Below are 27,819 nucleotides of genomic sequence, written 5' to 3'. Positions count from 1 at the left end.
ATGTTCACCCAGTTATTAACTGACTCTGCCTAACTGTGGTAGAGCTGCTGTCTGAAAATCAGGTGCCACTTTCTTGGCACCATGATATGCCTGCTAAGTGCACCTCTAACCAGATCTTCATTAAACGACTCACCTCAAACTGGGGCAGAAACGTGATTTGGGTGGAGGCTCCCCCCAGGTCCAGGGTCCCAACAGTCTCCTGTCTGTGGCCATGCAGCTGACCTGTCAAATGAGAGCTAGCTCTAAATATCCTCCACATCCTGGGCAGCCCAACACTTGTCTCACTTGCTCTTATCACACACTGAAGGTATTCCATAAATATTCCACTGCTCCCCAGCCCCAACGTTGCAAGTGAATGTCAACTCAGGACTCTCGTTGCAGCAGAGGCCTTGAAGCAGGTTATTTTTTTATTTTGAAGTCTCCTTTTTTGAGACAGTCTTGCTCTACTGTCCAGCCTGGAGTACAGTGGCGCAATCTTTGCTCTCAGCTCATTGCAACCTTTGCCCCCTGGGTTGAAGTGATTCTCCAACTTCCCAAGTAGCTGGGACCACAGGCACACACCACCACACCCAGCTAATTTTTGTATTTTTGGTAGAGACGGGTTTTTGCCATATTGGCCAGGCTGGTCTTGAACTCCTAGCCTCAAGTGATCTGCCCACCTCAGCCTCCCAAAGCACCGGAATTACAGGGATGAACCGCCACACCCAGCCTCTTTTCCTTTTTTAAAGAAAAAGAAACAATACAGAATGAAAGAAAGCACTTTTCACTCTTCTGACTATGCATATAAAAAGCTAGTTAAGGTCTAAAGGTAAAATTGAGGATGTATTACCTGTCAGAAAATTCACAGTAACCCAAGCTAATATGCCTAAAAAGAAAGATAGACAAGATTACATCCCAGAGCATTTTTTTTTCCTCTTTCCTGACCTATCCTTGTTTTTTTCTCTCTAAATTTCAAGTCTACAGCACATGTTTCCTTCTCCCTGTCTATTTCCTGCTTTCTCATTCCTCCTGTTTATTCCTTTCTCTTCAGGACCTTGTCCCTGGCCCCAGTTCCTCTGGTTAGATCTTTCACTGACCCTGCCTCTCTCCCACTGGAACACATATCAACACTTCTCCCACCTTCATAGGATCCATCCATGATGCTAACACTGTCCTTTGGTACCAGAAAAGGTGACTTCCTGAAGATCTCCTTTACCTAGAGAAAAAGGAAAATTAAAAAAGGATTCCCTAAGGCAATAAAATAGATTTCCATATTTTGACAGCATCCTATAAGACTTAGAAAATGACTCCATTTTCCCTAGATAAAATTTTGGCAAAACTCATTCCTTTGCCCTAAGAAATGAGAGAAGAAACTAGGCCAGCCATTACCAATTTCTTGCAAAAACACAAACATAGGGATTCCTTTGACTTTAAGTAAAGCTAAATCAAACTATCTAAATGTATAAATGAACTGAACCTAGGGAAAGGCATACATTTAACCCTAGCTCAAATCAGGACCCTGTAACTTTCTAAACCTGATGAACTCTACCTGTACATATACTGGAAACTAGGAGGAGCCTTCCCACTCCATTCCTTAGATAAGCTGACATGAACCCACCGTGGTGAAGGAGTTCACACCTAAGGGCTGAGGTATCCTACTACCAGCTCCTGTCAGATTTTGGCACATGACTAGGGCCTCTAGAGTATGGGGAGACTCCAGATCTAGACTTAAGGAATCCTGTTTCAGGAGATGGGAATGAAAATCTTACAAAAACATCTTACATCTCCATAATATAGGCCACTGATATGGGTGTTATGTCTTATGTTTATATAATTATATAATTATCAAGGGAAAGAAAAAAGAATTCTCCAAATAGGAACAGGAAGAACTCTAGTCTGTTTGCTGTTCTCATGTCTGATGAGATGAAACATATCACATGACCACCTGTGGACTGTTGCAACCAGGCAAAACCAGTTAAGTGATCTATAAACAAACTTTTAAAGAAAAGACAGATAAGTAAACAGGATGAAGCACAGCAAGAGAGTTTCTGCTCTTGCCTCCTCCACTTTTCTCCCCCATCCTTCAGTTTATTTTCAAAACAGCAGCCAGAATGGCGCTTTAAAAATGGATGTTGCCTGAGCACAGTGGCTCACGCCTGTAATCCCCGTGTAAAACTGAGGTCAGGAGTTTGAGACCAGCCTGGCCAACCTGGTAAAACCCCGTCTCTACTAAAAATACAAAAATTAGCTGGGTGTGGTGTAATTCTAGCTACTTGGGAGGCTGAGGCATGAGAAATCGCTTGAACTTGGGAGGCAGAAATTGCAGTGAGCCGAGATTGGGCCACTGCACTCCAGCAATGGAGTGAGAGTTTTTTTTAACAAAAAAAAAAAAAAAAAAAAAAAAGATGTCAAATCACGTCTTTCCTTGGCTCAAAACCTTCCAGTGGCAGTCAGGCATGGTGGCTTACACCTGTCATCCCAGCACTTTGGGAGGCAGAGGTGGGTGGATCACCTGAGGTTAGGAGTTCAAGACCAGACTGGCCAACATGGTGAAACCCCGTCTCTACTAAAAATACAAAAAAATTAGAATGGTGGTGGGCACCTGTAATCCCAGCCACTCAGGAGGCTGATCAGGCAGGAGAATCACTTAAACCCAGGAGGCAGAAGGTGCGGTGAGCCGAGACCACACCATTGCACTCCAGCCTGGGCAACAAGAGTAAGACTTTGTCTAAAAACAAACAAAAAAACCATCAAAAAACCTTCCAGTGGCTTCCTTCTTTTTTTTTCTGAGACAGAGTCTCTCTCTGTTGCCAGGTGCCAGGCTGGAGTGCAATGGCTCGATGTCAGCTCACTGCAACCTCTGCCTCCTGGGTTCAAGCAATTCTCCTGCCTCAGCCTCCCAAGTAGCTGGGACTACAGGTGTGCGCCACCATGCCCAGCTAATTTTTGTATTTTTTAGTAGAGACAGGGTTTCACCATGTTGGCCAGGATGGTCTCGATCTCCTGACCTTGTGATTCTCCCACCTTGGCCTCCCAAAATGCTGGAATTACAGGTGTGAGCCACTGAGCCTGGCCATGGCTTCCTTCTTATAGAGAAAGCCAAAGTGCAGGCGATCACCTGAGGTCAGGATTTGGAGACCAGCCTGACCAACATGGTGAAATCCCATCTCTACTAAAAATACAGAATTAGCCAGGTGTGATGGTACATGCCTGTAATCCCACCTGAGGCAGGAGAATTGCTTGAACCTGGGAGGTGGAGGTTGCAGTAAGCGGAGACAGAGCCATTGCACTGCAGCCTGGGCAACAACAGCAAAACTCCATCTCAAAAAAAAAAAAAAAAAAGGCAAAGTGATTATACTGGCCTTTGAGATCCTACATGATAAGCACCCCTTAGCCCTGCCTCTCTGACTTTACCTCCCATTTATCTCTCATATCACTCATTCCTCTCCAGCTATGTTGACCTGGATGCTGTTCCTAACATATCAAGCAAATTCCTGCCTCTGGTCTTTGCCCCTGTTGTTTCTTTAGCCTAGAATATTCTTCCCACAAATGTTTTTTTTTTTTTTTTTTTGAGACGGAGTCTAGCTCTATCACCCCGGCTACAGTATAATGGCTTGATCTTGGCTCACTGCAACCTCCACTTCCTGGGTTTGAGCAATTCTCCTGCCTCAGCCTCCTGAGTAGCTGGGATTACAGGTGCCCACCACCACGTCCAGCTGATTTTTGTATTTTTAGTAGAGACAGGGTTTCACCATGTTGGTCAGGCTGGTCTTGACTCCTGACTCCCAAAGTGCTGGGATTATAGGTGTGAGCCACTGTGTCCGGCCAAATGTCTTGTATAACTTGCTGCTTCATCCCCCTCAAATCCCTGATCAACTGAAGTTCATCAAAGATATCTTCCTTGACTGCCCTATTTGAAATAGCATTTCCCCCACACCATCACAAGATTCCCTACCTGCCTTTCCCTGTTTTTTTTTTTTTTTTTCCTCCATAGCATCTATAGCACCTGATATAACTTTCTTTTGACTTGTTCAGTTGTTCATTTTCTGTCTTCCTGAAAGTAGAATGTAAGCTCCAGGAAAGCAAAGGCCATTTTTGTCTTTTTGGTTCCCTGCTGAATGTATTCCAGTAACTTCACCAGCACCTAGTACATAGTAAGCACTCTTATGTTGAATAAATGAGGAATCAGGATTCAGGTTCTCACAGAGACATAGTAGGCTGCTTGTCCTTGGATAAGGAACTTAGGTCCTCTGTAATGACAGTCAGAGGAAAACAGATTTAGGGGACTGAATTAGTACACCTGTAATACAAAGTCCTTTTCTGCTGTGATTTTTTTTTTTTTTTTTTGAGACAGAGTTTCACTCTTGTCACTCAGGCTAGAGTGCAATGGTGCAATCTCAATTTGCTGCAACCTCCACCTCCTGGGTTCAAGTGATTCTCCTGCCTCGGCCTCCTGAGTAGCTGGGATTACAGGCACCTGCCACCACACCTGGCTAATTTTTGTATTTTTAGTAGAGATGGGGTTTTACCATGTTAGCTAGGCTGGTCTTGAACTCCTCACCTCAGGTGATCCTCCCGCCTCAGCCTCCCAAAGTACTGGGATTACAGGTGTGAGCCACTGTGCCCAGCCTGCTGTGACTTTTAGTTTCAATTTTCTTTTTTTCAATCACCCAGGCTTGAGTGTAGTGGCATGATCTTAGCTCACTACAACCTCCGCCTCCCAGGTTCAAGCGATTCTCCTCTGCCTCAGCCCCCTGACTAGCTGGGACTACACATGTGAGCCACCACACCCAGCTAATTTTTGTATTTTTAGTAGAGATGGGGTTTCAAACATGTTGGCCATGCCGGTCTCAAACTCCTGACCTCAGGTCATCTGCCTGCCTCGGCCTCCCATAGTGCTAGGATTTCAGGCATGAACCACCACATCCGGCCTTACTTTTCTTTATAGAAATAGGGGTCTTGCTTTGTTGCCTGAACTGGTCTCAAACTCCTGGCCTCAAGCAATCCTCCTGCCTTGGCCTCCTAAAATGTTGAGATGACAGGCTTGAACCACTGAACCCAGCTAGATTTTTTTGTTATTATGAGATTCTGCTTATATTCTTCACAACATGAAATTTAAATCTTATTAACTTACATGTTATTGCATAACAAATATGTACAATAAAATTTACAAATATTGAGTTTGGCTGGACACAATGTCTCACACCTGTAATCCCAGTGCTTCGGGAGGCAGATCACCTGAGGGTAGGAGTTTGAGGCCAGCCTGGGCAACATATAGTGAAACCCCATCTCTACTAAAAGATACAAAAATTAGCTGAAAGTGGTGGCGCATACCTGTAGCCCCAGCTACTTGGGAAGCTGAGGCAGGAGAATCACTTGAACCCTTGAACCTGGGAGGCAGAGGTTGTAGTGACCCAAGATCATACCACTGTACTCCAGCCTGGGTGACACAGCAAGTCTCCATCTCTCAAATAAATAAATAAGAATAAAAATAAAAATACTGAGTTTAACAAAATTCCCTATACTTAAATTTTTTATTTGAATAAGAAAGGAGTTTGAAATATATGACTTGGGGCTGCGTGTAATAGCTCATGCTTGTAATCCTAGCACTTTGGGAGGCTGGAGTGGGTGGATCACTTTTAGGCCAGGAATTCAAGACCACCCTGGCCAACATAGTGAAACTGTCTCTATTAAAAGTACAAAAATTAGCCAGGTGTGGTGGCATGTGCCTGTAATCCCAGCTACTCGGGAAGCTGAGGCTGAAGAATTGCTTAAGCCCAGGACGCAGAGGTTGCAGTGAGCTAAGATCATGCCACTGCACTCCAGCCTGGGCAACAGAGAGGGACTCTGTCTCAAAAAAAAGAAAAAAATATATATATATGACTTGACCAGGTGTGGTGGCTCCCATCTGTACCTATAATCCTAGCACTTTGGGAGGCCAAGGCAGGTGGATTGCCTGAGCTCAAGAGTTCAAGACAAGCCTGGTTAACATGGCGAAACCCTGTCTCTACTAAAAATATAAAAATTAGCTGGGCACTGTGGTACACACCTGTAGCCCCAGCTACTTGGGAGGCTGAGGCAGGAGAATTGCTTCAACCTGGGAGGCGGAGGTTGCAGTGAGCTGAGACCATGCCATGGCACTCCAGCCTGCACAACAGAGTAAGACTATTATCTAAAAAAAAGAATTCAAACTTTAAAATTCCATTCTTCTTCTCAAAGACTTTATGCTGAGAGGAAAAAAGCCAGACCAAAAAAATAAAAATAAAAACTGTGATTCAATTTAAATGAAAAGAAAGAATAAGCAAAACTTATTTATAGTGACAGAAAGCAAATTAGTGATTGCTTGGTTTCAGGGGTGAGAGAAACTATGAAAGAGCATGAGGAAATTTCTATAACTTGTCAAAACTCATTTAAGTGTTCACCTAAAATAGACAATTTTTTCTTTTTTTTTGAGATGGAGTCTCACTCTGTTGTGCAGGCTGGAGTGCCATGGCATGATCTCAGCTCACTGCAACCTCCGCCTCCCAGGTTGAAGCAATTCTCCTGCCTCAGCCTCCCAAGTAGCTGGGGCTACAGGTGTGCACCACAATGCCCAGCTAATTTTTATATTTTCAGTAGAGACAGGGTTTCGCCATGTTAACCAGGCTTGTCTCGAACTCCTGATCTCAGGCAATCTGCCCACCTTGGCCTCCCAAAGTGCTAGGATTACAGGTGTGAGCCACAATGCTGGGGCTAAAATAGATACATTTTATTGTACGTAAGTTTATCTTAATAAAGTTGATTTTAAAAAAATTGATTCTGCTTTAAAAAGTTAAAAGAATGAAGACTATCCTAGATAGAAAGTACTTTAAATTTTTTAGAAAAAGCTCTATACATTTAAGAGTGATAGTTCAAAATGTAAATAATTAGCTATATACATAACAAGAGGTCAGAATCATCACAGTGCTTTGGCAGTGGTGGAATATTGAAGGTAGTGGTCACATTCCAAAAGGCTAAAAACTCAAAGTATTCATATAGGGAAAAGGGCAGAATTATCCAAGATGCAGTTTTAAAACTTACCTCAAAGAGCAGAGCCTGGGCTTTGTGTTCTGGCAGTAAACGCAGTCCTGCTGTTGCCTTCAGGACCACTGGGGTCTTTTTCCAGTGACTTCGGGGGATTGAGTCTTTGGCCACCTCTAAGAGCCCTTGAACAGTCTCAGCACCCTTAAAAAAAAGACAACCCATTCATCTGATGAACAGTCAATTTAGTGGCTGGCACTGGTCTATTCTGTCAGCATACTTTGTGGGAGCAAGAGGAGGGAGGTGGCACAGGGCTCCAACCCCTCTATGCTCTGTAGCAGGAGAAACCTAGAGAAGTGGGCCACTTTGAAGAAGGAGAATTGAATCACTTGAGGTCAGGAGTTCGGGATCAGCCTGACCAACATGGCAAAACCCCATTACTACTAAAAAACACAAAAATAAGCTGGGCTTGGTGGCACATGCCTATAGTCCCAGCTACTCGAGAGGCTGAGGCAGCAGCATCATTTGAACCCAGGAGGCAGAGGCTGCAGTGAGCCAAGCTCATGCCTCTGCACTCTAGCCTGCAAAGCAGAGCAAGACTCCATCTCAAAAAAAAAAAGGAGAATCCATTTCATTTTGACAATCCTAATTCTTTTTTTTTTTTTGAGACACAGTCTTGCTGTTCCCCAGGCTGGAGTGCAGTGGCATGATCTTGGCTAACTGCAACCTCCGCCTCCCGGGTTCAAGTGATGCTCGTGCCTCAGCCACCCAAATAGTTGGGATTACAGGCGAGTGCCACCACACCCAGTTAATTTTTATATTTTTTAGTAGAGATGGAGTGTCACCATGTTGGCCAGGCTGGTCTCGAATGCCTGACCTCAAGTGATCCAGCTGCCTCAGCCTCCCAAAGTGCTGGGATTATAGGCATGAGCCACTGTGCCAGGCCAAATTATTCTTTTATATTACGGTCATTTTAGTTGATTATTTCATGTTTCATATAAATCAGCTTTAGGCTGGAGAATTGGGTATAGTGAAGAAAACACAGGCATTAGAGACAGAAGACTTGCATGCTAACCCTGTGGCCTAACTTAGATCACTTGGCCTTGTTGGGACTTGGTTTCCTCAAGTGTGGGATGGGAGATATGCCTCCAACCACCACTAACTATTGTGTGTATGAGGCATAGTGAGTGTAGTTGCCACATAAGGTGTGGCAGTAATGTTGCAACATTTTTTATGCTCTCCTAAAGAACATGTCAGGCTCATTTTTGTATCACCAGCACCTATATATATGGCACACAGTAGATGCTCAATCTGTAATAAATGAAAACCATTATTTTAAATCCACTGTTTCTGAGTCAACTTTTATTCTGATATCTGACTGTTTTTTGATCATTATTGTTAGCAACTACAACACAATCACCTTTTCTAAATGCAAGTCAGTTTCTGATAATATAGCTGCTTTCAACAGACCCTAATTTTTCCAGTAGATTTGCTATCCATGTGCTACTGAAGTAAGAAAACACACCCTTTCAGTTCTCCAAATGCAAATTATTTTTAACATCAGGCATTTGAATAATGATTATTCTTGTGACAGTGAACAATACCTTTACATTTGTTCCCCAAGTTTAACATTCTGCCTTATTCTATTTTGTTGGTCTCAGACACACAGAATGTAGTATGTGTAGGTGCTCAAATGTGAAATATAGTCGCTGCAAACTCTATTCATCTTCTACCGTCAAAGGTTTTTGTTCTCATGGGTTGTTGCCTAATTTCTCAAGTATAGGCATGGTTCCATCCTGCATCAAGGCACTCTGAAATGAAATTCACTGGTCTCCATCCCTTCAATTGCCGTGTTTATACAACATGCCCTATAGAACTTCATTTCTATCTTCTGCATTTACATGACCAAATGCACACTGATGGCTTCAACTCAAAATTTTAAACAGTGAATACATACGGAGAAATTTTTTTTTTTTTTTAAGGTGGAGTCTTGCTCTCTCACCAGGCTAGAGTGCAGTGGCGCAATCTCGGCTCACTGCAACCTCTGCCTTCTGGGTTCAAGCAATTCTTCCGCCTCAGCCTCCGGAGTAGCTGGGACTACAGGTGCATGCCACCATACCTGGCTAATTTTTCTATTTTTAGTAGAGATGGGGTTTCATCATGGCTAGGATGGTCTTGATCTCTTGACCTTGTGATTCACCCACCTCGGCCTCCCAAAGTGTTGGGATTACAGGCATGAGGCACCATGCCCAGCCAAGAAATCTCTTAAAAGCTAGTGTCAGGCCGGGCGTGGTGGCTCACGCCTGTAATCCCAGCACTTTGGGAGGCCGAGGCGGGTGGATCACGAGGTCAAGAGATCGAGACCATCCTGGTCAACATGGTGAAACCCTGTCTCTACTAAAAATACAAAAAATTAGCTGGGCATGGTGGCGCGTGCCTGTAATCCCAGCTACTCAGGAGGCTGAGGCAGGAGAATTGCCTGAACCCAGGAGGCGAAGGTTGCGGTGAGCCAAGATCGCGCCATTGCACTCCAGCCTGGGTAACAAAAGCGAAACTCCGTCTCAAAAAAAAAAGAAAAAAAAAAAAAGCTAGTGTCATCCTTGCATGACCATACCAATTTTCTAGGCTTCTTCCACCCAGCCCTCAAGACCCTGGGAAATATAATTAATGTTATCCAGGAGATAAGCTGAGGAGAGAAAGCTGATCTCACACATGACCTCAATCTCATTAGTGAATAGCATGAAATATTTAACAGCAGTGGTGTGGTCAAATGATCAAGGCATGGAGAATCTAAACATCAAATCATAAGAAACTCACCTGCTTAGGTTGATCCACAAAAGCGGAAAGTCCTGGCTTCACAGAATCAAAAACTTCCCCTTCTAGAATTGGAAGCTGTCCTATTTTGTCCATGGAACAAAACAGAGAGAGAGCTGGTTACCAAAAGTTAGGCAGCTTCAGATGCTGGGCTCTGTAAGCTTTCCTATGACTTCCCCGCAGTTATCCCAAATGATCCCACTTGTGAGGAATGTCTTGCAGGAGAACTGGAAAGCGGGACTAGAGCAATCTCTGAGGGTCCCGCTACCATTTCTCTGGTGGACATCTAGCTCCTACTCCTTTCCCCAGGCTCCATAAGTGACCTGAGGAAAAAACACTAACAATTCAGAGAAAGTTAATCTTCAGAGTCCCCTAGCCTTTTGTCTAAGGATGGCAGTGAAACTCTCATGTGATCCTTCTCCCAAAACCACTCCCCATATTCTGAATATTATGGATCCCTGGAGTATCCCATGTTTAGAGAGGAGGAAGAACAAATTACAGCTATTTTTTTGAACACATAGGTTTCAGATTACAGGCAGCCCAGATCTCTAATTTCACATTGAATTAAACCATGTGTTCTGGCCAAGCATGCTGTCTCATTCCTATAATCTCAGCACTTTGGGAGGCCAAGGTGGGAGGATCACTTGAGCCCAAGAGTTTGAGACAAGCCTGGGCAGGACTCTACAAAAAATTTAAAAATTAGCTGGGCATGGTGGCACAAGCCTGTAGTCCCACTCGGAGGACTGAGGTGGAAGGGTTGCTTGAGCCCAGGAGATTGAGGTTACAGTGATCTGTCATCATACCACTATATTCCAGACCGGGCAATAAAGCAAGACCTTGACTCAAAAAAATTAAAAAATAAAAATGAAAAAAACAAAACAAAACAAATAAACCATGTGTTCAATTATACTCCAAAGTTCTCTGAAAAAAGACATGCACTATGTATGCAATTCTGTAATTCACAGAAAAAAACCTCTCAGCATATTTGTTTCTGGGAACAGATGCTGAAGTATGGATTTACAGACTCTGGTAAGGGTCCCAGTTGCACTCACCTGGCATTTTCTGCACAAAGGTATAAACATGAATTCGAGTTCCAGTGCTCCCTGCATCAAACATAATTCCATACAAGGTGCTGGCACTCACATTGATGGGGCACATGGAAGACAGGAAGATACCCTCAAACCAAGTCTGCTGGTCCCTGTGGGAGACAGCGCTGCAAACACAGGATACCACCAGCATAAATAACACTGCGCCCCAAGAAGTGGCCATTCTCTTCCCAAGATGTGGCTGGGTGGAAGCTTTTGTTGCAGAAGCAATCCTGCTCACACACCTGCAGAGGCTTATAGGACAAAGATAATCAAGTTAGACCAACCAGCTTTTTTAGTTACACCTGTGAGAGAAGAAACATTCCCATGCCCAATTCTTCTCTACTCTAATAACCTGTACAACAAGCTAAACCAGGGTAACGTGGGCTCTTAGCACCTCTCCCAAAGGGTATCTGGTTACAAAAGGAAGTTGGAATTAAAGATAGATTTTCCCATACTTTCCTTTCTAAAAATTAATACAAAATAATTGTACATATTTATGAAATATGGCTGCGCGCAGTGGCTCATGCCTGTAATCCCAGCACTTTGGGAGGCTGAGGTAGATGGATCACTTGAGGCCAGGAGTTCGAGACTACCCTGGCCAACATGGTGAAACCCTGTCTCTTTAAAATGAAAAAAAAAAAAAAAAGATTTAAGAAAAAAATTTATGAAATACATGTGATTTTGGTATATGCAGACAATGTGTAATGATCAGAGTATCTAGGATATCTATTACAACATTTATCATTTTTTTGTGTTGGAAACATTTCAAATCTTCTAGCTATTTTGAAATATACAATAAAATACTGTTAACTCTAATTATTAAACTATCAAACACTAGAACTTATTCCTTCTAATTTTAAGTTTATACCCATTAAACAAGTTCTTTTCATCTCTCCACACCCCACTACCCTTCCCAGGCCCTCTGGTAACTGTGATTCTACCCTACTTCCATGAGATCAACTTTTTTAGTTCCTATATGTGAGAACATGCAGTATATATCTTTCTGAGCCTGGCATGTTTCACTTAACATACTGACCCATGCTTTGCTTTTAATTATAGGGTGGGGGCCAGGAACAGTGGCTCCTGCCTATAATTCCAGCACTTTGGGAGGCCCAGGTAGAAGAATTGCTTGAGCCTGAGAGTTCATGATCAGCCTGGGTAACACAGCAAAACCCCTGTCTCTAAAAAAAATAAATAGGCCTGGCATGGTGGCTCACGCCTGTAATCCCAGCATTTTCGGAGGCCGAGGCAGGTGGATCACGTGAGGTAAGGAGTTCAAGACCAGCTGGGCCAACATGGTGAAAGCCTGTCTTTACTAAAAATACAAAAATTAGCCAGGCATGGTGGTACACGCTTGTAATCCCAGCTACTCAGGAGGCTGAGGCAGAAGAACTGCTTGAACCTGTGAGGCAAAGGTTTCAGTGAGCAGAGATCATGCTACTGCACTCCAGCCTGGGTGACAGCAAGACTTCATCTCAACAAATAAGTAAGTCAGGTATGGTAGCACATGCCTGTAGTCCCAGGTACTTGGAAACCTGAGGTTGGAAGATCTCCTGAGTCCAGGAGCTCAAGGTTACAGTGAGCTATGATCTGGCCACTGCACTCTTGCCTGGGTGACAAAGCAAGACCTTGTTTTTTTTAAAAATAAAAAATAGTAATTATAGGGTGGATCTCACATACTCAAAGGCTCTCTGTCACTCTGTTCCTATTGTTGAGTCTAATTTCTCCTTTCCATTTTGATGGTTTTCTCTTTAGAATATAAATATCCGTTTCTCCCTCCTTCTTTCTTCACTCCCCACCTTTTTTTTTTTTTTTTTTTTTGAGACAGGGACTTATTCTGTCACCCTGGCTGCAGTGCAGTGGCAGAATCACAGATCACTGCAATCTTTATCTCCCGGGTTCAAATGATCCTTCCACCTCAGCCTCCCGAGTAGTTGGGGATTACACATGTGTGCTCCATACCTGGCTTTTTTTGGGGGGGCGGGTAGAGATGGGGTTCTGCCATGTCACCCAGGCTGGTCTTGAACTCCTGGGCTCAAGAGATCCACTTGCCTTGGCCTCCCAAAGTCCTGGGATTACAAGTGTGAGCCACTTCACCTGGCCAGATCTGTTATCACTGGGAAATAATTTTTTAAATGTATAGAAGGCTTTTTTTTTTTTTCATCATTCCTCAACAAAGTCATTATAGTGAGTTTGAATGTTCTTGAAACCTATGATAAAAAACACTTGTGGCTGGGCACGTTGGCTCATGCCTGTAATCCCAGCACTTTGGGAGGCCGAGGTGGGTGGATCTCTTGAGGTCAGGAGTTTGAGACCAGCGGGACCAATATGATGAAACCCCATCTCTACTAAAAGTACAAAAATTAGCCGGGCATGGTGGCATGTGCCTGTAGTCCCAGCTATTCAGGAGGCTGAGACAGGAGAATTGCTTGAATCCAGGAGGTGGAGGTTGCAGTGAGTCTAGATTGCACCACTGCACTCTAGCCTGGGCGACAGAGAGAGACTCCATCTCAAAAAAAAAGGGAAGAAAAACCACTTGGTAGTATTCAATGGAATCACAGAATCCATCCTACACAGTTGCTTTATTAGCAACTTTTTTTTCCTCCGTCTTTTTTTCAGGATGGACATTAAATGAGAAGCAAACAAAAATGAAGTGCTTTTTGTTTTGGTGGTTTGTACCTGGCCTCCTGTAACGTTCAGACTGTGTCCTATGATTTCAACGGTAAAAGAGAATTGGAGTTCCTCAAGGTCAGGGTTTCTTAATCTTAGCACTATTTACATTTGGGGCAGTGGCTCACACCTGTAATCTCAGCATTTTAGGAGGCCAATGCCAGTGGATCACTTGAGGTTAGGAGTTTGAGACCAGCCTGGCCAACATGGTAAAACTCTGTTTCTACTAAAAATACAAAAATGAGTCAGGTGTGGTGGTGCACACCTGTAATCCCAGCTACTTGGGAGGCTGAAGCAGGACAATCGCTTGAACCCGGGAGGCGGAGGCTGCAGTGCGTCAAGACTGCACCACTGTGCTCCAGCCTGGGTGACAGAGCCACACTCTGTTTCAAATAAAAAACAACAACAACAACCAAAAAACAAAAGACATTTAGAGCTGGATAGGTTTTTGATGTAGGTCCTGTCCTGTGTAAGGTAGGATATTTAGCAGTATTCCCAGCCTCTACCCACTAGAGGTCAGCAGCACATCCCACCTCTCCACCCACAGCCAGTTGTGATAACCAAAAACATCTCCAGAAATTGCCAACTGTCTGCTGGCTAATTTTTCTGCTCTATATATTTACATATAAGATATATATGAAAATATTTTTAAAATAAAAATAAAATATATAGAATATATGTATGTATATAAATAGATTTTCCCTGCCATTTTCTTCTGGTATTAATAACGCCTTTTCTATCCTCTAAGGTAAGGCCCCCTGACTTACACTTCATATACTTTGAACAGTTTTGGGTCTTCTGATCCAGCTTTCATCTCTGGATCTCTTATGCAAGTCAGTTTACTGGTTAAGTGACAAGATCTGATTCCAAAGTTTCCCGGGCCCTTCAGCTCTAGCAAAATACTTCATATATTTGGGTACAGATTAAGGATTCTCAATCATCTCAACTTTGTTGATTATCTAGAATTTATCAAAATGTTTCCCTCCCCACAGGTGACATATAACATAAAATAAAGCAAATTAGGCTGGGCATGGTGGCTCACTCCTATAATCCCAGCACTTTGGGCGTTCAAGGTGAGTAGATCACTTGAGGTCAGGAGTTTGAGACCAGCCTGGCCAACATGGCAAAACCCCATCTCTATTAAAATACAAAAAAATTAAGCCGGGCGCGGTGGCTCACGCCTGTAATCCCAGCACTTTGGGAGGCCGAGGCGGGTGGATCACGAGGTCAAGAGATCGAGACCATCCTGGTCAACATGGTGAAACCCTGTCTCTACTAAAAATACAAAAAAAAAAATCAGCTGGGCATGGTGGCATGTGCCTGTAATCCCAACTACTCAGGAGGCTGAGGCAGGAGAATTGCTTGAACCTAGGAGGCGGAGGTTGCAGTGAGCCGAGATTGCGCCATTGCACTCCAGCCTGGGTAACAAGAGCGAAACTTCGTTTCAAAAACAAAAACAAACAATCCAAAAAAACACACGTCTGTAGCCTCAGCTATTCGGGAGGCTGAGGCAAGAGAATTGCTTGAACCTGGGAGGCAAAGGCTGCAGTGAGTGGAGACTGTCCCACTGTACTCCAGCCTGAACGGTGGAGCAAGACTGTTTCAAAAAAACAAATAAACAAACAATAACAAAAAAATTAAAGTTAATTGCAGCTGGGTGTGGTGGCTCATGCCTATAATCTCAATACTTAAGAGAGGCAGAGGCGGGTGGATCACTTGAGGTCAGGAGTACGAGACCAGCCTGGGTAACATGGCAAAACCCCGTCTCTACTAAAAATACAAAACTTAGCCAGGCATGGTGGTGCAGGCCTGTAATCCCAGCTATTTGGGAGGTTGAGGCATGAGAATCGCTTGAACCTCGGAGGAGGAGGTTGCAGTGAGCCAAGATTGTGCCATTGCACTCCAGCATGAGAGACAGAGTGAGACTCTATCTCAAAATAAACTACACTACATTTGGAAACTTCATCCCACGAAATCACTGACACAAGATAGCTGCCTGGCCAGATTCACATCTTAAATCACTCCCTTTGGCTGATTCTTTTACAGCAAATGAGCTAGACATGCAGATCAAATCAAACTAAGTAATTCAGAATGGAAACAACTCTTCAGATTCTGAGTGCTAACAGCTCCTTGCTTTGTCCAACTCTTGGTCCCTCTTCTCCCTCGGAAAGTGAATTAGAGGCATTCTACGCAGCAGCCTTTCTCTTCTCTGTGACTGCAGTTTCTTCAGAGGTCACCCATATTTTGTATTAATATACCACTGTGGTTTTTGAAGAACCTCTCCCGCTTCTATTTCTATTAAGTAAATATTTTTCTTCCAGAGATTTCAAGAGAGGAAAAAAAGCATCATAGATATCTGTTTTCACGGAAAAAACAAAAATCTGCAGAGTCATACCAGGTGTTCAGTGTAAAGCCAAACAATAGATTTCAGAGAAAGCAACAGATGAACAAATAGAATGCCCCTTTCTGCTCTCAGTAACTACATTCTAACACCACTTCCAACTGTACTTTTAAGATTATTTTAAAATGGCATTAGGCATTAGTTATTTTAAATTTTTTTTTTTTTGAGATGAAGTCTCATTCTGTTACACAAGCTGGAGTGCAGTGGTGCAATCTTGACTCACTGCAACCTCCACCTCCCAAGTTCAAGCAATTCCCCTGTCTCAGACTCCATAGTAGCTACGATTACAGGCACATAACCACTACATCCACCTAATTTTGTATTTTTAGTAGAGATGGGTTTTCACCATGTTGGCCGGGCTAGTCTCGAACTGCTAACCTAAGGTGATCCACCTGCCTCAGCCTCCCAAAGAGCTGGGATTACAGGTGTGAGCCACAGTGCCCAGCACATTAGTTATTTTTAAATGGATTACATTTATAGAATGGCATCCTATTTTCCACAACCCTAGTCTGCACAGCTTGCTCATTCATTATGTTAAAATCTTTGTTCAGTATGTCACCTTCTCAGTGAGACCTTTCTTGTCCACCTTATTTAAAATTATAACCCATCTGACCACATACATGTTTTTCTACCTTCCTTTTCTGTTTTTCTCCACAGGACTTTTTTTTTTTTTTTTTTTTTTACCATCTAACACATTATATAATTTACTTTTATTTTCATATTTCCTGTTTCCTGCCACCTCCACCCACTATGTGAAGTATAAATAGGTAGGCAGAAAAAAATTTTTTTGATAGAGTCTCGCACTATTGCCCAGGCAGTGAGGTGCAATCTCACCTCACTGCAACACACTTTGCCTCCCAGGTTCAAGCGATTCCTGTGCCTCAGCCTCCCAAGTAGCTGGATTACAAGCATGTGCCATCATGCCTGGCTAATTTTGTATTTTTAATAGAGGTGAGGTTTTGCCATGTTGGCCAGGCTGGTCTCAAACACCTGGCCTCAAGTGATCCACCCGCCTCAGCCTCCCAAAGTGCTGGGATTACAGGCGTAAGCCACCTTGCCTGCCCCATAGGCAGGAATTTTTAGCTGTTTTTTATGTGCTCCTGGTGCCAGAATAGTGGTGTGTGCACATCGTAGATGTTGAATACTCCAAAGGGATAAACAATAACCCAGTAAATTCAGGCACTAGATCTCACCCATTTAATAAAAATGTAACGGCCGGTCAGGCACAGTGGCTCAGGCCTGTAATTACGCCAATGTACTCCAGCCTGGGTGACAGAGCGAGACTGGGTGACAGAGCGAGACTCTATCTCAAAAAAATATATAAAAATAAAAATAGCTGACTGCTTTCCAAAAGATTACCCAGCCACTGAAAAAAATCATAATTCCAAGCTTCCAGTGAAGGTTTTCCAGACATTTGTCAGTTATATAAAGGTGACATTAATCCAAATGTGTCAAGTTTTATACGTTACTCAAAACAGTGCAGATAGGTGTACTTTTTGTAGACTAGGGAGGTATGCACACATCAGTACATTTAAATCCACTCCTTTCAGAATTGGCCTTCTCATTATCTCTTGCTCACTATCTCTTATTCACCCCCCAAAAAGCCCCATTTCTAATTCTTTTTGTTGAGACTCTGGTGCCAGCCAGTGTTTGTCACTATGTCTCCTTCTATGGTCTCGTGTCTCTTTATACATGGAGTAAACATGAATCCCTCCCCACTCAGCCTTCCCAGAGCATCACACTCTGGTTTCTCTTCTTCCATGTCACTGGAAGCCTGAGACCACAATCCCAGAGGACCTGGGCCCCATTCGTGTGCTCACCTGCTTGTGTCTGCCTGTTCGCAGAGTCCTTGCTTTCGCTGCCGGCTGCCTTTTGCTCTTTGCTCCTGTTTCAGCTCTTCTTAATCAAGCGAGCCTCATGAATCACATTCACCTTTGTGCCAGTTTGCAACTAACAGTGTGGCATTTTGCTAACTCACTCCCTTCTCTATCCTTCCCTCCTCCCTTACTCACCTTTTCTCTGGGTACAGAAGTGGTCCATCTACTTTTATTATAGTTAACTGCCAACTAGTAGGACTATCGCTTATAGGGCGGAAGTTGCTCAGAAACTCATTTCTGTGTTTTTGTTAGCCAAATAGAAAAGTTAATAGCACTTCTCAATACCTTCCATCCCTGACACAGAAGTTAGAAACCTGGTTGGAATATAACTTGGTCTCTTTTTCCTAAAGTCCCAGACTTTAGAAACCTGAGACCTGGGCATTGAACTGTCTAATTAATAAGCACTTACTGAGTATCTAATATATACCAGCCACTTGTGCTAGGTTCTTGACATACAGAGGAATCAGATATAGGCTCAGATGCAGAAGAAATGTCATCTTACTGGAGAAAACATGGCTAGGCATGGTGGCTCATGTCTGTAATCTCAGCACTTTGGGAGGCTGAAGCAGGAGGATCACTTGAGGCCGAGCTTTCAAGACCAGCCTGGGCAACACAGTGAAATCTTTTCTCTACAAAAATTTAAAAAATTAGCCGGGCATGGTGGCATGCCAACTGTAGTCCCAGCTACTCAGAAGGCTGAGGTGGGAGAGTTTGAGCGTAGGAGGTCAAGGCTGCATGAACCATAATTGCATTACTACACTGCAGGCTGGATTACAGAGCAAGACCCTGTCTCAAAAACAACAACAACAGCAGCAGCAGCAGCAACAAACAACCCAGGCAAGTAAACCTACTGTGGTAAGTCCTCTGACAGAAATGCACACAAAGTGCTATAGGAGCAGATACAAGGGACAAGAAACTCAGGTTGGAAGGGGAAAGGTAGAGGTAGGAAGGGACTGGGAGGCTTCTTGAGGGATGAGAGGCAGGAATTATCCTGGGAAAATGACACAAGGAGAATTCTGAGAACTTCAAGTATTAAGAGCTTGGAATAGCTGAAATACTTGGAAGCATACCAGAATAAAGAGGGCCAGTGTGAGAAAAGATGGCTCTGGAAGCAGACAATCAGATTTCAAAAGGAGTGGACTTATTTTCCTTTCCCATGGTAACATGTGATTTTTAGTTATGTCTTTCTATTCCCTCCCTAAGCAAACATCATTATTGATTGACTTGGATAAAATGACACAGTATTTCACAACAGTGGAAAATAATGGAATGCGATAGGTGATTAGAAAGGTCCACCAAAAGGTCTAAAAAGAGTGAAATGTAGGCCGGGCACAGTGGCTCACACCTATAATCCCAGCACTTTGGGAGGCCGAGGCGGGTCGATCACGAGGTCAAGAGACCGAGGCCATCCTGGTCAACATGGTGAAACCCTGTCTCTACTAAAAATACAAAAATTAGCTGGGCATGGTGGCGTGCGCCTGTAGTCCCAGCTACTTGGGAGGCTGAGGCAGGAGAATTGCCTGAACCCAGGAGGTGGAGGTTGCGGTGAGCCAAGATCACGCCATTGCACTCCAGCGTGGGTAAGAAGAGTGAAACTCCGTCTCAAAAAAAAAAAAAAAAATGAAATGTAAAAGCTCCCACTGACAATTCATCTGAGCTCCACAGCTAAGCTAGGCTTAACAAGTTAAAAATTAAACATAAGGCAAGTTTAAAATGTAACTAGAATGAAATTTTTGAACAGTAAGCTGAACTATGGAACCAATATAGTCAAACCACCCAGTGCATAAGTAAGCTGACCCAAGCCAAGCCAAACCAAGGTAGGTCTAACAAACTAAGTTCAGGACAGGCTGCAGCAGAGTGAGCAATGCCTCACTTGAGGATATAACTTAAGACCTACCCCCTACAAAAAAGCAAAAAAAAAAAAAAAAAAAAGACTTACCCCCTCAATACAAAGGGCCACAGCCATGACACACCTTGCTGTCTGAAGGATGTCTAAGGTGGGGTGCATGATACCTTTTGTATTCCCAAAGCTAAGTATTAATATTAGGCCTGGAATATGCTAGGCACCAGTAATTTAATCCCAAATCGATTTGGTACAATTAGGCTAATGGAATACACAGGCAGAATAGGGCAAGGAGCATCCACTTTCCCAGTGTCCCACCACGGCCTATATCACATGTCCAACTCCCAATTCCCCTCCAAACCAGCACAAGGATAGGGCATGTGAAACCTATTTATTCACATATTAATTCATTCATTTGGCCATTCCAGAAATTAGCAATTGCTTACTGCTGCTTACAAGTACAGCATGCAAAGATAAATCATCTTAGAAACAATTAGAAACTATACTAAGTTGGAAAAAAAAAACATACATGCCCATAAATTACCTCCACAAAGTGAAAGTGTGTCAAGCAGCACAGTTACTATGCTCTGAAATGTCAAAGCTGGGGTCACAGAGAAGGCTCAGTGAAAAAGATGGCAACACAGGAGGGGCCTGAGGAGGGAAATGAACTACAACAGAAAAGGAATGCTTTTCAGGAATAAAACCATGAATCAAGACACAGATGTGGAAAAGGGATGGGGGCCCCTGGAAAATAGTGAATGGATCAGTTTGACTACAGTAGGAAATAAAGTTGGAAAGGCAGACTGAGGTCACATAGTAGAGGATACCAAATATTCAGCTAAGGAGTTTGGACTTCACTCTGCAGGTGATAGGAAGCACTGAAGATGCTGAGCAACAGAGTATCCAAATAGGAATCTGGTAATTACATGTAAGGACTGCAGTCAGGAGCCTTGTCAGAACCACTCAACTGCTTATTTCTACAAATGTTTACTGATGCCTACTAAGTGCCAGGTGCCAGAAAATTAAAGGTGAGGAAAACGGACCTTTTTATTTAAGATGCTGAATCTGGCAGAGGTGGCAGACATATATACAATTAACCATAACTTTTTAAACTAAGCATAGAAATGGTAAAGGGGCCAGGTGCAGTAGCTCCTGCCAGTAATCCCAGCACTTTGGGAGGCAGAGGTGGGTGGATCATCTGAAGTTAGAAGTTTGAGACCACACTGGCCAGTGTGGTGAAATCCTGTATCTACTAAAAATACAAAAATTAGCCAGGTATGGTGGTGTGCACCTGTAATCCCAGCTACTCAGGAGACCGAGGCACAAGAATTGCTTTAAAGCTGGGAGGCAGAGGTTGCAGTCAGCCGAGATCGTGCCATTGCACTCCAGCCTGGGTGACAGGGTGAGACCACGCCTCAAAAAAAAAAAAAAAAAAAGTAGGCCAGGCACAGTGGCTGACACCTATAATCCCAGCACTTTGGGAGGTCAAGGCAGGTAGATCACTTGAGCTTAGGAGTTTGAGACCAGACTAGGTAACATGATGAAACCCCGTTTTCACCAAAAATACAAAAATTAGTCAGGCATGGTGGAATACACCTGTAGTCCCAGCTATTTGGGAGGCTGAGGTGGCAGAATTGCTTGAGTCCCCAGGAAGGCAGAGGTCGCCATGAGCCGAGATTGCACCACTGCACTCCAGCCTGGGTGACAGAGTGAACCCCATCTCAAAAAAATATATATATATGAAAATATATATATATTATGATTTATGAATATATAATTTATATATGAATATATATTTTATGAATATACATATTCATAAATATATAAAAACAAATATATATGAAATGGCTGGGGGCAACGGCTCAGGCCTGTAATCCCAGCAATTTGGGAGGCTGAGGTGGGCGGATCATGAGGTCAACAGATCAAGACCATCCTGGCCAACTTGGTGAAACCACCTCTCTACTAAAAATACAAAAATTAGCTGGGCATGGTTGCACACACCTGTAGTCCCAGCTACTGAGGAGGCTGAGGCAAGAGAATTGCTTGAACCCATGAGGCAGAGGTTGCAGTGAGCCGAGATTGCACCACTGCACTCCAGCCTGGCAACAGAGTGAGACTCCATCTCAAAAAAAAAAAAAAAAAAAAATTAGCCTGGCATGGTAGTATTCACCTGTAGTCTCAGCTATTTGGAAGGCTAAGGTATGAGGATCATTTGACCCTGGGAAGTGGAGGCTGAGGTGAACTATGATTGCACTGCACCACTGCACTCCAGCCTAGGCGACAGAGTGAGACCCTGTCTCAAATAATAATTAAAAGCCAATGTCCTCAAGAATTTTTTTTATATGAATTTGAGAAACAAAAAGTAGGAGGGTATAGAAGTGGGTTAGCGCTTAGTGCAGAGGATAAAGACTGTGGTCAAAGGAACATAATCTGAGATTTAAAAAAAATTGTAACCAATATTTATGGAGATCTTAGCAGATGCCAAGGACAATGTTAAGTACTCCACATACATTAACTCATTTAATTTCACATTACCACTCTGAGTTAGGTGCCATTATTAAGATTCCCAATTTATAAGAAAACTGAGCTTAGAGAAACTAAGTATCTTAAGGTCTTTTAAGTGAAAAGAGCCAGAAATCAAACCCAGATGGTTTAATTCCAAAGCCACAGTCTTAACTACTAGGCCGCCCAAGAAGGATTATCTAGTATGGCTCTTGGAAAAGACGGATGTAGGAGCGGGAGGAGAGTATAGAGCAGAGAATGATCTGAGATGCGGCTGGAAAGTGAGGCTTCCATCAGGATGTGAAAGTCTTACAGTAGTCTGATCTTCCTATATTCAATCAAGAGCTTATTTATTTATGTAGAGACAGACTCTCACTGTTACCCAGGCTTGTCTTGAACTCCGAGCCTTATGCAATCCTCCAGCCTCAGCCTCCTGAGTAGCTAGGATAACAGGGTTGAGCTACTGTGCCCAGCTAATCAAGAGCTTTTGATGATCTTAGTTTCCTGCTGTTGAATACATTTCCAGAATCCGATCATTTCTGACCACTTCCATTGCTACCACCTTTGCCCAAGCTACTATCACCTTTCATGTGATTTACTAATATTGTCCTAACAGATCTTCCTGTTTTTAACCTTACCCCGCTGAAGTCATTCTCCTGCCTCAGCCTCCCGAGTAGCTGGAGTAACAGGCACCCACCACCATACCTGGGAAATTTTTGTATTTCTAGTAGAGATGGGGTTTTGCCATGTTGGCCAAGCTGGTCTGGAACTCCTGACCTCAGGTAACCCACCTGCCTCAGCCTCCCAAAGTGCTGGGATTACAGGTGTAAGCCACCATCCCTGGCCTATCTCACCATTTCTGTGGTTTGGGAATTTGAGAGTCGTTTAATCGGATAGTTTTGACTTTGAGGCTCTCATGAGATTGTAGTCAAGATGTAGGCTGGGGCTGCAGTCATCTGAAGGCTTGACTAGGCCTGGAAGACCCACCTCCAAGACAGCTCACTCAATGGTTGGCAAGTTGATACCAGATGTGAGCAGGAAGCCTTGGTAGCTGCCCATGTAGATCCTCCATAGGACTGCTTGCATGTCTTTATAACACAGTGGCTGGCTTCCTCCAGAGCAGTCAATCCAAGAAGAGCAGGACAGAAGCAGTAATGTCTTTTATGAGTTAGTCTTGGAAGTCATACACTATCATATCCCTATATTCTAATGCTCACACAGACCAACCCAGACGACATGTACGAGGGGACTACACAAAGGCATGAATCTTAGGAGGTAAGCATCATTGGGGAGCGTTTTGGAGGCTGGCTACTGTAAGCTGTAACCGGTATTTGTGTAATATTTTGTAGGATTTTTTTCCAGTATACCATATATATATTTCTATAAACACATCTTACATACTTATTTTAGAAACTGCATGTTGAGCTCTCTAGATGGGCAGTTAAAGGCAATGGTCAGCTGCCAGAGCTCCTGGCTGTGGGGCCTGAACTAGCAGAGGACCTGGCGAGCGCTGAGTCCGGTCACAGAGAAGATATGCTGGTAAAGACTAAGGTTTCCACTCACTCCTTTGTGCCTCCTAGTGTTTACCCACATGTCCTTGCATGATCTGGTGAGCCTCCCCATCTCAGGAAATTGAAGAACAAAGACAGGAGTGATCCAGATGGCCCAGCAGGAGCAGCTCCGGATTGCAGCACCCAGTGAGAGCGTGGAGGGACGTTCACTCAGAGACCCCATCTGAAAGTCGCCAACTACAAAGACCACAGGTAGATAAATCCACAAAGATGGGAAGAAACCAGCACAAAAAGGATAAAAACACCCAAAACCAGAATGCCTCTCCTCCTTCAAGGGATCACAACTCCTCGCCAGCAAGGAAACAAGGCTGGATGGAGAATGAGTCTGATGAATTGACAGAAACAGGCTTTAGAAGGTGGGTAATAAGAAACTTCTCTGAGATAAAGAACATGTTCTAACCCAATGCAAAGAAACTAAGATCCTTGAAAATAGGTTTGATGAAATGCTAACCACAATAAACAGCTTAGAGGAAAATACAAATGAATTGATGGAGCTAAAAAACACAACACAAGAACTTCGCAAAGCATATACAAGTTTCAATAGCCGAATTGATCAAGCAGAAGAAAGGATATCAGAGGTCAAAGATCAACTCAATGAAATGAAACCAGAAGGCAAGATTAGAGAAAAAAGTAAAAAGAAACGAACAAAGTCTCCAAGAAATATAGGATTATGTGAAAAGACCTAATCTATGCTTGATAGGTGTACCTGAATGTGACGGAGAGAATGAATCCAAGCTGGAAAACACTCTTCAGGATATCCAGGAGAACTTCCTCAACCTAGCAAGGCAGGCCAATATTCAAGTCCAGGAAATATGCAGACCACCACAAAGATAATTCCTATAAAAAAGAGCAACCCCAAGGCACATAATCGTCAGATTCACCAGGGTTGAAATGGAGAAAATGCTAAGGGCAGCAAGACACAAAGGTCGGGTTACCCACAAAGTTCAGAAGCCCATCAGACTCACAGCTGATCTCTCAGCAGAAACCCTACATGCCAGAAGAGAGTGGGGACCAATATTCAACATCCTTAAGGAAAAGAACTTTCAACCTAGAATTTCATATCCAGCCAAACTAAGTTTCATAAGCAAAGGAGAAATAAAATGCTTTACGAACAAGCAATTGCTCAGAGATTTCATCACCACCAGGCCTGCTTTACAAGAGCTCCTGAAAGAAGCACTAAACACAGAAAGGCACAAGCAGTACCAGCCACTCCGAAAACATACCAAATGGTAAAGAGCATCGACACAATGAACAAACTGCATCAAATAACAGGCAAAACAACCAGCTAGCATCAAAATGGCAGGATCAAATTAACACATAACAATATTAACCTTCAAAGCAAATGGGCTAAATGCCCCAATCAAAAGACACAGAATGGCAAATTGGATAAAAAGTCAAAACCCATCAGTGTGCTGCATCCAGGAAACCCATCTCACATACAAGGATACATATAGGCTCAAAATAAAGGGATGGAGGAGGATTTACCAAGCAAACGGAGAGCAAAAAAAAAGCAGGAGTTGCAATCCTGGTCTCTGATAAAATAGATTTTAAACCAACAAAGATCCAAAGAGACAAAGAAGGGCATTACATAATGGTAAAAGGATCAATGCAACAAGAAGAGCTAACGATCCTAAATATATACGCACCCAATACAGGAGCACCCAGATACAAAAGCAAGTTCTTAATGATTTACAAAGAGACTTAGACTCCCACACAATAACAGTTGGAGACTTTAACTCTCCACTGTCAATATTAGATCAACGAGACAGAAAATTTAAAAGGATATCCAGGACTTGAACTCAGACCTGGACCAAGCAAACCTAACAGACATTTACAGAACTCACCACCCAAAATCCACAGAATATACATTTTTCAAAGCACCACATCACGCCTACTATAAAATTGACCACATAATTGGAAGTAAATCACTCCTCAGCAAACGCAAAAGAACAGAAATCATAACAAACAGTCTCTCAGACCACAGTGCAATCAAGTTACAACTCAGAATTTGGAAACTCATAACCACACAGCTTCATGGAAATTGAACAACTGGCTCTTGAACGATGACTGGATAAACAGTGAAATGAAGGCAGATATAAAGATGTTCTTCGAAACCAACGAGAACGAAGAACACAACATATTAGAATCTCTGGGACACATTTAAATCAGTGTCTAGAGGAAAATATATAGCAATAAATGCCCACATGAGAAGCAAGGAAAGATCTAAAATCGACACCCTATTGTCAAAATTGAAAGAGCTAGAGGAGCAAGATCAAAAAAACTTAAAAGCCTAGCAGAAGACAAGAAATAACTCAGATCAGAGCAGAATTGAAGGAGATAGAGACACAAAAAACCCTTCAAAAAAAAAAATCAATAAATTCAGGAGCTGGTTTTTTGAAAAGATCAACAAAACAGACCACTAGCCAGATTAAAAAAAGAGAGAGGATCAAATAGATGCAATAAAAAATGATAAAGGAGATATCACCAGAGATTCCACAGAAATACAAACCACCATCAGAGATTACTACAAACAACTCTATGCAGATAAACCAGTAAACCTGGAAGAAATGAATAAATTCCTGGACACTTGCATCCCCCCAAGGCTAAAGCAGGAAGAAGTCAAAACCCTGAACAGACCAATAACAAGGGCTGAAGTTGAGGCGGCAATTAATAGCCTACCAACCAAAAAAAGCCCAGGTCCAGATGGGTTCACAGCTGAATTCTAACAGACATACAAAGAGGAGCTGGTACCACTCCTGAAATTATTCCAAACAATCCAAAAAGAGGGAATCCTTCCCTAATCATTTTATGAGACCAACATCATCCTGATACCAAAACCTGGCACAGACTCCACAAGAAAAGAAAACTTCAGGTCAATATCCATGATGAACACAGATGCAAAAATCTTCAATAAAATACTGGCAAACTAATTGCAATAGCACATCAAAAAGCTTATCCATCATGATCAAGTAGGCTTCATCCCGGGGATGCAAGGTTTGTTCAACAAGTCTATAAACATAATTCACCACATAAACAGAATCAAGACAAAGACCACATGATTATATCAATAGATGCAGAGAAGGCCTTTGACAAAATTCAACAACCGTTTATGCTAAAAACTCTCAATAAACTAGGTATTGATGAAATGTATCTCAAAATAATAAAAGCTATTTACGACAAACCCACAGCCAATATCATAGTGAATGGGCAAAAACTGGAAGCATTCCCTTTGAAATCTGGCACTAGACAAGGATGCCCTCTCTCACAACTCCTATTCAATATAGTATTGGAAGTTCTAGCCAGAGCAATAAGGCAAGAAAAAGAAATAAAGAGTATTCAATTAGGAAAGGAGGAAGTCAAATTGTCTATTTGCAGGCGACATGATTGTATATTTAAAGACCCCATCGTCTCAGCCCAAAATCTCCTGAAACTGATATGCAACCTCAGCAAAGTCTCAGGATACAAAATCAAAGTGCAAAAATCACAAGCATTCCTATACACTAATAACAGACTTAAAGAGAGCCAAATCAAGAATGAACTGCCATTCACAATTGCTACAAAGAGAATGAAATACCTAGGAATACAACTAACCAAGGAGGTAAAGGACCTCTTCAAGGAGAACTACAAACCACTACTCAAGGAAATAAGAGAGGACACAAACAAACGGAGAAACATTCCATGCTCATGGTTAGAAAGAATCAATTTTGTGAAAATGGCCATACTGCCCAAAGGAATTTATAGATTCCATGCTATCCCCATCAAGCTGCCAATGACCTTTTTCACATAACTGGAAAAAAACACCTTAAACTTCATATGGAACCAAAAGAGAGCCCACTTGGCCAAGTCAATTCTAAGCAGAAAGAACAAAGCTGGAGGCATCACACTACCTGACTTCAAGCTATACTACAAGGCTACAGTAATCAAAACAGCACAGTACTGGTACCAAAACAGAGATATAGACCAATGGAATAGAACAGAGGCCTGGAGGCAATGCCACACATTTACAGCCATCTATCTTTGTCAAATCTCACTAAACAAGCAATGGGGAAAGGATTCCCTGTTTAATAAATGGGAA

General features: G+C 42.8%; 1 protein-coding gene across 1 annotated transcript in view; it reads right to left on the bottom strand.

The window, feature by feature from the left end:
• The window catches only part of ENTPD5 (ectonucleoside triphosphate diphosphohydrolase 5 (inactive)), a 53,620-nt gene that overhangs the window by 11,734 nt on the left and 14,067 nt on the right, over window positions 1–27,819 (bottom strand). Inside the window, 6 exon segments of the mRNA XM_032287902.1 lie at window positions 134–222; window positions 830–865; window positions 1,120–1,195; window positions 7,039–7,182; window positions 9,796–9,875; window positions 10,845–11,122. Of these exon segments, the coding sequence (XP_032143793.1) occupies window positions 134–222; window positions 830–865; window positions 1,120–1,195; window positions 7,039–7,182; window positions 9,796–9,875; window positions 10,845–11,122 (703 nt within the window).

The sequence above is a fragment of the Sapajus apella genome, unplaced genomic scaffold (assembly GCF_009761245.1).
Source record: "Sapajus apella isolate SASKATOON/1434 unplaced genomic scaffold, GSC_monkey_1.0 scaffold20, whole genome shotgun sequence".
NCBI lineage: Eukaryota > Metazoa > Chordata > Mammalia > Primates > Cebidae > Sapajus > Sapajus apella.
The sequence above is the reverse complement of the archived record's forward strand: the minus strand, read 5'-3'. Positions and strand labels throughout refer to the sequence as shown.